The sequence below is a fragment of the Penaeus japonicus genome, unplaced genomic scaffold (genome assembly GCF_977035675.1).
Source record: "Penaeus japonicus unplaced genomic scaffold, GWHDUDI00000001_assembly GWHDUDI00000001, whole genome shotgun sequence".
Lineage (NCBI taxonomy): Eukaryota > Metazoa > Arthropoda > Malacostraca > Decapoda > Penaeidae > Penaeus > Penaeus japonicus.
Window position 1 is genome coordinate 2,284,473 of NW_028234403.1, and position 10,000 is coordinate 2,294,472.

General features: G+C 43.3%; 1 protein-coding gene across 37 annotated transcripts in view; it reads right to left on the reverse strand.

Annotated features, from left to right (window-relative positions):
• LOC122257264 (uncharacterized) overlaps window positions 1–10,000 on the reverse strand; it is a 156,238-nt gene that overhangs the window by 66,331 nt on the left and 79,907 nt on the right. For 2 of the 37 annotated variants that reach the window (XM_086553798.1, XM_086553626.1), the window contains exon 1: window positions 6,918–7,043. The exons of the other annotated variants lie outside the window; for them this stretch is intronic. In XM_086553798.1, the coding sequence (XP_086409924.1) occupies window positions 6,918–7,005 (88 nt within the window). In that variant the 5' untranslated portion in view covers window positions 7,006–7,043. Of the gene's footprint in view, window positions 1–6,917; window positions 7,044–10,000 lie in introns of those variants that run through there. 37 annotated transcript variants of the gene reach the window in all.

Sequence of the window (10,000 nt, forward strand, 5' to 3'; positions counted from 1 at the left end):
CCATCGTCCTCTCCTTCCTCTTCCTCTTCCTCTCCCTCTCCCTTCTCCTTCTCCTTCTCCTTCTCCTTCTCCTTCTCCTTCTCCTTCTCCTTCTCCTTCTCCTTCTCCTTCTCCTTCTCCTTCTCCTTCTCCTTCTCCTTCTCCTTCTCCTTCTCCTTCTCCTCCTTCTCCTCCCTCTCCTTCTCCTTCTTCTCCTTTCCTTCCTTCTCCTTCTCTTTCTCTTTCTCTTCTCCTTCGCTTTCTCTTTCTCTTTCTCTTCTCCTCTCTTCCTTCTCTTTCTCTCTCCTCTTTCTCCTCTTCTCCTTCTCCTTCTCCTCTCCTTCTCCTTCTTCTCCTCTCCTCTCCCTCTCCCTCTCCTCCTCCTTCTCCTTCTCCCTTCTCCTTCTCCTTCTCCTTCTCTTTCTCTCTCCTTCTCCTTTTCCTCCTTCTCCTCCATCTCCCTCTCCCTCACGAGATACAAGATGACGTCATGCAGGAGGCGGCGAGGTGAAGGGCTTTGGGAGGGAGCGGAACACCTGGTCAGACGCCCCGCCCCGCCCGGCCCCGCACGTGCCTCGCCGCGTCGGGTCGGGTCGGGGCTCTCGCAAAGGACCTTTCACCAAGCCGGGTCACCTCGTCCCTCGGCGTCGTCGGCAGGGATCTCGTTCTCCCTTTCTCGTACTCTCCCTTTCTCGTACTCGCCCTTTCACTTGGACGGCGCGGACCCTTTCTTGCTAGCTAGCTACTGATGCACGCACGACGGGAAATATTTACCGTGTCGATAGTCTAGGGGGGGACTTTGTGGATTTAGTAGCTTGCGGTCTCTATGTATTCGTTATTTCGAACAGAGAACCGTCGGAACGCGGTAACTTTCACTTACTCACTTACTCATAGTCCTGAAGGCAGGGAATCGAATGCCCCCAAATACGGAGAGAACACGTAACCATGAAAAAAAAATCACAAAAAGCAATCTATTATAACCTGTTACAATATTTCTAATTCTCTGTCACTAAGGCAATATTACATATAACGGTTCCTACCTATTCAGTGTACATCTCCGAAATATTGTTCTTACTACATAACACGCTATAGCAAAGCAAAGAGCTGGGCTTAAAAGGTCCGAATGAAACAAATTAATCACTTTGCCGTGCGGAGCCGTTTCCATGGCAACCGATAGCAATCGTCAATCGGGGGGCCATGTGCCAAACCTAGAATCATCATGCACTCGACAAGAGCCTAACTAACGACGAGTGAATTTCGCTGAGTAAAGAAAAAATAATATCCCGTCCATGTTCTGCGCATCGCTAAAGCTGCCATGAGTCTAGGAATTATTAGCCAAATTAATTTCCAAACTTGCCTCTGGGAGCGATTCAGCAACTCAAGCTGATGAACAGAATAACAAAGGGATTATGAAATATGCTCAGCCCATCCTACATTTCAGAGAGAGGGAAATGTGTGTGTGTGTGTGTGTGTGTGTGTGTGTGTGTGTGTGTGTGTGTGTGTGTGTGTGTGTGTGTGTGTGTGTGTGTGTGTGTGTGTGTGTAGTCCCTTTCTTGTTTCATTAAGCACCGTCATATGTAACCAATTAAAAAAAAATCCTTTTGTACCGAGGACATAATGTTCCTGCCCAAAATAAAGATAACACACCTGCACTTTATGTGACTTAATTAGCGAAGTATGCATGGGGGAAAATGGGATGTACCCATCATTGTGTTAACTAATAGTAGCTGTCGAGGGCAATTACAGTCTCCCTCCTACTCATTCTCACTCTCCCTCTCTCTCTCTCTCTCTCTCTCTCTCTCTCTCTCTCTCTTCCCATCCTCCTCTCCTCTCCTCTCCTCTCCTCTCCTCTCCTCTCCTCTCCTCTCCTCTCCTCTCCTCTCCTCTCCTCTCCTCTCCTCTCCTCTCTTCTCTTCTCTTCTCTTCTCCTCTCTTCTCTTCTCTTCTCTTCTCTTCTCTTCTCTTCTCTTCTCTTCACCTCACCTCACCTCACCTCACCTCACCTCACCTCACCTCACCTCACCTCCCATCTTCTCTTTTCCTCTCCTCTCCTCCCATCCCATCCCATCCCATCCCATCCCATCCCATCCCATCCCATCCCATCCCACCCTCTCCCCTCCCCTCCCCCTACTCCCCCTTCACCACTGAATAAGAAAAGAGAAGAACGACAAAGCCTAATTGAATTCCCGTCCCTCCAAGACAGTGTCGAGTGCCTCCCACCGCGTCTCAATGGCAGGAGACACCGGCCACCTCTTACATCAATCACACGAGAGCGATAGAAAGCGATTGATGGGGATAGAATGGGAGAGAAATATAGAGTTCACCCAGCCGCATTTCTTCCGCCTTCGACCCACGTACTCAAACAACATTCACATAGCGAATAAAAAGGTGTAGCAATGATGCTGATAATGATGATGATTTTTATCAGTATATAGTATTATTATCATTATTATTATTATCATCATCACAATTATTGATATTATCATCATCATTATCATTATTACTAACAATAACAATTATAATATTAATGATGACAATATTCCCAACGTAATAACAAGAATAACAACAACAACAATAACAACCACAACAATAACGATACCAACAATGATAATAACAACAACAAGAAGAAAAACAAAAATAACAGTAGTAATAATAATCCACAAACGTAGAGAAAAGACATAACAATAAAAAAAAGTCGCGTCTTCAGACTGTAAAGTCGACCCATAACACACATGTTTTGTCCTTACTGCTATTACATAACGGCATTTAGACGTGACACACATACACACATTCCACAAGTGCAAATTCCATGACAAGCGTGCTTTGCAATTGTTGAGAACGTCATCTATAAAGCAACATCTCTTTGGGCATTCTGGTAAGGGAAAACATGATATGGTCTGTATATAAAAAAATGATACGATAGATAGAGCGGTCGAACAAACTCACGAATTACAGAAATATATATATGTTTTTTTTTTTTTTGGTGGGGGGAATGGGGAGGGGGAGGGGGAGGGGGAATGGGGAGGGGGGAGGGGGGGGGGGAGGGGGAGGGGAGGAAGAAGAGGGGGGAGGGGGAGAGGGGAGGGGGATAGGGGAGGGGAAGAAGGAGAGGGGGAAGGGAAGACGAGAGGGAGGGAGGGAAGGAGTGTAAAAAAAGGAAGTTATAAATAAAGCCAAGAAAACCAGGGGAGTTCCAGACACACGATAATCGTCCCAGAAATCCCGGAGGCGACAGCTGAAAGCATCGTAAGTGCCAGTGGATGGAAAGATATGACAGCGAATGTGTTCCAGCTGTCTTCTCGCCGAGTTCCAGCTGTCTTCTCGTCGAGTTCCTTCTTCCTTTCTTCCTTCCACACGCCGGTGAAATTGTCCACGAGATAATCGCGTCGTTATCATCAATTTGGCCGAATTAATTTTCGAAAACACCGTCAATCCATCACCTTCATGATTTATCTTGTGCGCCATTAAAGTAACTAATTGTTGTCCGTTTTTTTGTCAAGGCATGATAAGAGTCGTCTCAGAGTTATATCTCGCGTTCGGCTATCAAATCTCAAGCAAAAAAATCTTACAAAAAAAAGGACATGAATTCTCGCTAAAACATATGTTTGATTAGATCCTATAAGATTAATTCATGCGGATTACATACATAACTAACAAATACTCATCTATTTGCAGTTTAAACATAATACACTTCCTGCAACAACCACAGTGACTATTACCTGCAAGACATCAACCAAATACAGACAAGCACCCACCGCCAGCACCCTGTGGGCGCCGCGACCTTGCTGCGCCCAGGTTACCACTCGAGGCAGGACCGCCCACACCCACATTTGCCTCAGCAGCGCCACCTGTACCGCCCCTTCCTAGTTTGCTTTTTTCGCATCCCTATTAGAAGAAAAACCAAGGTCCTCTATAGGCTTGGCCGCATGGTGGGGGAGGGGGGAGGAAAGGAGAGGGACAGGGGGCGAGGGGGCGAGTGGCTGCACTCCGCCACGCCCATTCGGTCTAGCGGGGGCGATTATCCTCAAGCCCGAGGTAAGAGTTTTACGCGTTCGCTCAAACGTTCTACGCCGCAGAGAAACCTCGTTAGCACGGGATCTCGCGAGGACTGAGCCGTCTTGTGAGAAACGGGATGGCGCGATTATTGTTTTTCTTCCTCTTATTATCCCATTTCTGGTGTTCTACGTCACTGAATAGTTTCGTTGCCTCGTGTGGTGTATGACAAGGACGAGGTAGCGTCTGGGCCACAAAACGAACGCAAACATGCATACACGCACCCCTCCTTTCGCACGCGCAAGCACACGTACAGTAGGGTATTTCAATAATTGCAACTTTTGAAATGTCATTGTCACTGTACAAAAATAGGCTCCATATATCATAAAAATGAAATGTGAAAAAAATCAGCTTGATCTGATAACGTTTAGGGGTTGCACTTTTCAATTTAATATATTACGCATTTCCGCGGAATAGGGGCCGCGCAGCGGACGAGGTCCACGCACTTCGAACTTCCTCGCTAACGTTAAGTGATGATAGTTCCTTTCCGAATCGCAATCAAATTTGTGTCTTTAGGTGCATCAAGTTCCTCGCTGACCTTGGGAACCTAAATATTGCATGCAACAAATTTCTCACAGACCTTAAGCACTTAAATACCGCATATAGCAAGTTCCTCAATGACCTTAGGTCGGAAGTCTTTCAATACTTCTAGGTCCTCACTGAACTTTAGTGGCCTGTAAAGTAATGCCGTGTTTCTTCAATAAGCATATAAACGTTAGTTAATTAATAACATTATTATACATTCCAACAAGCTTCTGTTGTGTTGCTACTTGTTTGTGATATATTGGCACGATATAATTCGCTGAAAGTGTTTGATTGAAATCCAAACTTTTCTGGACGACAAATTGCTTTGAAACTTGTGACTAAATTGAAGAATTATATCAGAAATTTGCACTGAAGACTATTACTAAACTAAAGGCCATCACAAAAGTACTTAACATAAAGAAAGTATATTATTATACACAGGAGGGAGTTTGAAAGCTTCGTTTATTGGTACTGAAATCGTATCTTTTAAAGGCAAAAGACAACCGAGAGAGTGCTACAAGAAGACATCGAGTGGTATGAAGCAAAGTTAAATGGTAGTGCTGCATCCACTGGTTCTGCCTACTAAAAGGAAGGAATACAGAAATAAGAGGAAATGTAGTCTGGCAAATAAATTACTGAGTGAGATTCAGGAATATGTGAAAACGATACAGATGATGAACATGGCAACGGAAACTTAATCTTCCTCAACCTTAAAAGATTTATCCACTCCTGATGACTGCCAGAAGGGAAACGGAAATACACCACGGAAATAATGCAACAAATTTTACTGATGCTTTTTTTTTCAAGTAGTAGGTCTTGACAGCAGATTGATTCCTTTAGATACTACCATTTTCCACAAGAAAAGGCAGGCAACTATTGGTAAAAGAGATGACACTCTAGCTTCATTGAAGATAACCAATATGAATAAAAACATGTCATAACCTCAGGGAATTAACAAAAGTGATTGATTTCTATGAAGATATAAATGATGAGGTCCGTTTTCAGTGGCCAATTAACTTTATTACTATTGACGGGTAACCATTCATGAACTACTGAACAGACATGCAAAATTATTTTGTCTTGAGTCCTTAAAAGAATTTAAAAAACATAATATTGCCTAGGATATTTGTGCCAGTTGGTGTTAGGTGGTTAGGTTATATGTTTTCATCATTACATGATTGTATATCACTTGATGTTGTACTTGATAAATTATGAAGTATTGAAAATGCTGATTTGCCATCCAAGACAAAAGTTGGCTTGAGAGACAATTTGATTAGATGCTTGGGGACATTGCAAAAGAACCTTACTGTTATCAAAGGTATCTTCGAGTTCTCCAAGATCCATTTCTTTTGCTGGCGAAAAGCTGTCATTAGTACAGAGCCGGCAATATTTCAGACAGCATTTGGGGTATCTCAAATGTGTTCAGAAGTAGGGGTCAGATTAGGGTTTGACAAATCCTACTTTGCATCCATCAGTAAATATCTGCAGATGTCATTTTCATGCCACTCTCTCACGATGCTGACAGCATACATGAGGTATTTGGTATGCTGAAAATGATATCGGAAAAAGCTGGACATACAAACCAGCCAAACCTGAAGGATCGAATTTGGTACAATTTTTCCTATGAGAAGTTATGGAACTTTACCACAGAAAAGTTTGTGAATGTCCCAGGTTTTTCGGAAAGAGTGTTTAGTTCTCCTTTGTTCTATTATATATGGGATATCAAATACACGGTAATAGCGGATAGGGAAATATAGTACATGTGAGTTGTTGCATATTACAGATATTGCCAATAAAAGATACGTTTCTAGTTAGTAATATACTTTCACCATGTATAATATTATGGTTAATTGTAGAAAAAATAATCTTAAAAACTAGAATTATACTATACACGATTAAATAAATCAACATAATTTGAATACATCGTTAAGTAATTACTGCTAAAATGACGAAGATAATATAGAAAACGGGAATTTCACCCCAGACTAATCTAATTATTTAACCATATTTTTCGTATCTTTGAGTTAAAAGTGCAATAGGTAAATATTGATAAAAACAAATAAAAATGGTATCACTAGTCATGAAAAAATAAATGGAGCCTATTTCTGAACAGTCCCCGTGAATTTGAATGATTTTTCAAAAATCACCAATTATTGAAATACCCTAACGTACAGTCGTACACGCACACGCGTGCACATATAGATGCAAACACAAAACACACAAACACACACACACACACACACACACACACACACACACACACACACACACACACACACACACACACACAAAGACACAGACACACACACACACACACACACAGAACTCCCCCCCTCCCCCCCGCGCGCCCCTACACCTACTTGCAGCCTTGACGCGGCCGATGAGGGAGGCCAGGACGGCACCGAGCGAGGCAGTGACGAGGCTGAGGACAAGCAGGAGGCCGACCATGTCCTCAAGAAGCGATCTCGGTGATCTCAACACTAGACCAACACTGCAGCACGGGCGGTCAGTCTCGCCCTCCCTCCCTCCTGCCTCCCTCCCTCCTGCGACCCCGCCCGTCCCGCCCTCACTCCCGCGCTGGGCGAACGGGCACGGGCGGCAGGAGAAGGGGAAGAGAGAGAGAGGGAAAGGGAAAGGGTGATGGAGAGGGGGATAGAGAGGGGAATGGAAGGGAAGGGAAGGGAAAAGGGATAGGGATAGGGATAGGGACAGGGAGGGGGAGAAGGAGAGCTAGATGGATGGACAAATAGGTGAATAAATAGATAAATAAATATATAGATGGATATATATATATATATACATATATATATATATATATATATATATATATATATATATATATATATATATATATAAAGAGAGAGAGAGAGAGAGAGAGAGAGAGAGAGAGAGAGAGAGAGAGAGAGAGAGAGAGAGAGAGAGAGAGAGAGAGAGAGAGAGAGAGAGAGAGAGAGAGAGAGAGAGAGAGGGCGTGGACGAAGACACACCCGGAAGGAAGAAGTTGATAGGCCTACGTGAGAATCATTATGTTTTCGGCTTTCTTCTTTTCATCTGTATGTTTTCTTATATTTTCTTTCTTTCTCTCTTTCTCTCTTTTTTGTGACACGTAAGATGACGCCATGTTTTTCGCAAGGACAAAGAGACAAGTCTTCGGAGACGTTTTGGAGAAGCAAAAACACGAATGTGAACAAATGTACGAATTCACGCGCGTGTTCACACCCACACAGGTATATATATATGGACGTCGAACGTGTGTGTGTGTGTGTGTGTGTGTGTGTGTGTGTGTGTGTGTGTGTGTGTGTGTGTGTGTGTGTGTGTGTGTGTGTGTGTGTGTGTGTGTGTGTGTGTGTGTGTGTGTGTGTGTGTCTGTATATATATATATATATATATATATATATATATATATATATATATATATATATATATATATATATATATATATACATACATACATACATACATACATACATACATATATGTATGTATAGGTAAGTATATATATGGAGGTATATGTATGTATATATATATATATATATATATATATATATATATATCCCATATATGCAAACGATCACACTAGGAATCAAACACTCAACCAAACAAACAAACACAAACCATAAAAAACAAAAACAGCCCAAGGCCATGAATTCCAAAGCGTGACTAAAGCGGCGCTGGTCGGCCACTCGGCGCCCCTTCCGCCTCGCCGCCTCGCCGCCATGAAGTGAGACTCGGCTCACCTTGAGGGCGACACTGGCGGTTGAACACAAATGAGCACCGCGGAGACTCGTAGGCTGCTAGGCCGGCGATTGTGCGTGGTGACTCACCGGCCCCCTTTCTCTCCTCCTTCGTGCTCTATGCGGACGCCGCGAGGGAGCAGATCCAGGCCTTCTCGGGTATATATTCATATATATTTTTATATATACTTTATATATATATATATATATATATATATATATATATTCATATATATTTTTATATATATGTCTATATATTTATATATATTTTTATATATACTTTATATATATATATATATATATATATATATATATATTCATATATATTTTTATATATACATAAGGATATATATACACATACATATACATATATATATTCATATATATATCTATATATACATAAGTATATATATATATACATAAGTATATATATATATATACATATACATATATGCATATATATATATATATATATATATACATATACATATATGCATATATATATATATATATATATATATATATATATATATATATATATATATAAACATGCGTGTGCGTGTTCGGGTGTGCGTGTGCGTGTGCGTGTGCGTGTATGTATATACATATATATACATATATATACATATACATATACATATATTTACATATACATATACAGGAGGAGGAGGAGGAGGAGGAGGAGGAGGAGGAGGAGGAGGAGGAGGAGGAGGAGGAGGAGGAGGAGGAGGAGGAGGAGGAGGAGGAGGAAGAAGAAGAGGAGGAGGAGGAGGGAATCTATATGCATAGTCTCTCCTCCGGGAATGTCTTTTCCTTCAGTAGTGACCGCACCTCCCGCCCCTCTCCCCCTCGGCTGCGGCGGCGGCGGCGGCGCTCGGGGGGTCGTCCATTAAGCCCCGAAGGCACGAGTCTCGCAGGATATTGGCAGCTTTGTCAAGAGGAGGTGGAATTATCCGAGCGCGGGTCGAGCCTTCCCTTCCTGGTCCCCTTTGTCTCGCTCGAGCGCTCCGCCTCCTGCTCGGGGACACGCGTCGATAAGCTCTCTTTGTTTAATTCTTGAAAATTAATCCGCTTAATCGTATTTCTTCAAAACGCGCGTGTAGTTCGAGCCTATAGTTGTGGAGCCGGACTGCCGGGAGGGGTGGGGGGTGGGGGGTTGCTGGGTTCGTGGGGGGAGGGAGGGGGGATCACACAGGTACACCCATGATACAGCCACCCTGCTTACGGATTACCAAATGACACCAGCTCCTCCGCGTCACACAGGCCGTTTTAGCTTGGTGTGCGCCTGCCTGCCTAACTGTCAGACTTTTCCCGACGCACCACCGCGGCCGTGGGCGTGAGGGGTTGCCAGCGCTGGATCTGCGACTCGGCTCCGACTTGTCGACACAAGCACTAACACTCGGAAGAAAAACGGCTTTCCATCAACTCCTATAAGTCCAGATCACACGTCCGCTTCCAGTGCCATAATCGCAAGTCCCGAGGCCATAGACCGCGAGTGTAAGCGCTTCAAAGTGGCACAAAATCCGGAGTTAAGAAGTTCGACGATCGGGGAAGATCGGGAAGACATTACTTCTCGCCGGAGGGAATAACTGACAGAAGACGATCAGGTTCCTCGTGTCATAACATTAATACATTTCGGCCCAGGGTGCTGACGTATTTAAATACCCACCAACACTACATGGGACTCTGGCCAACCTACCAAAACACCA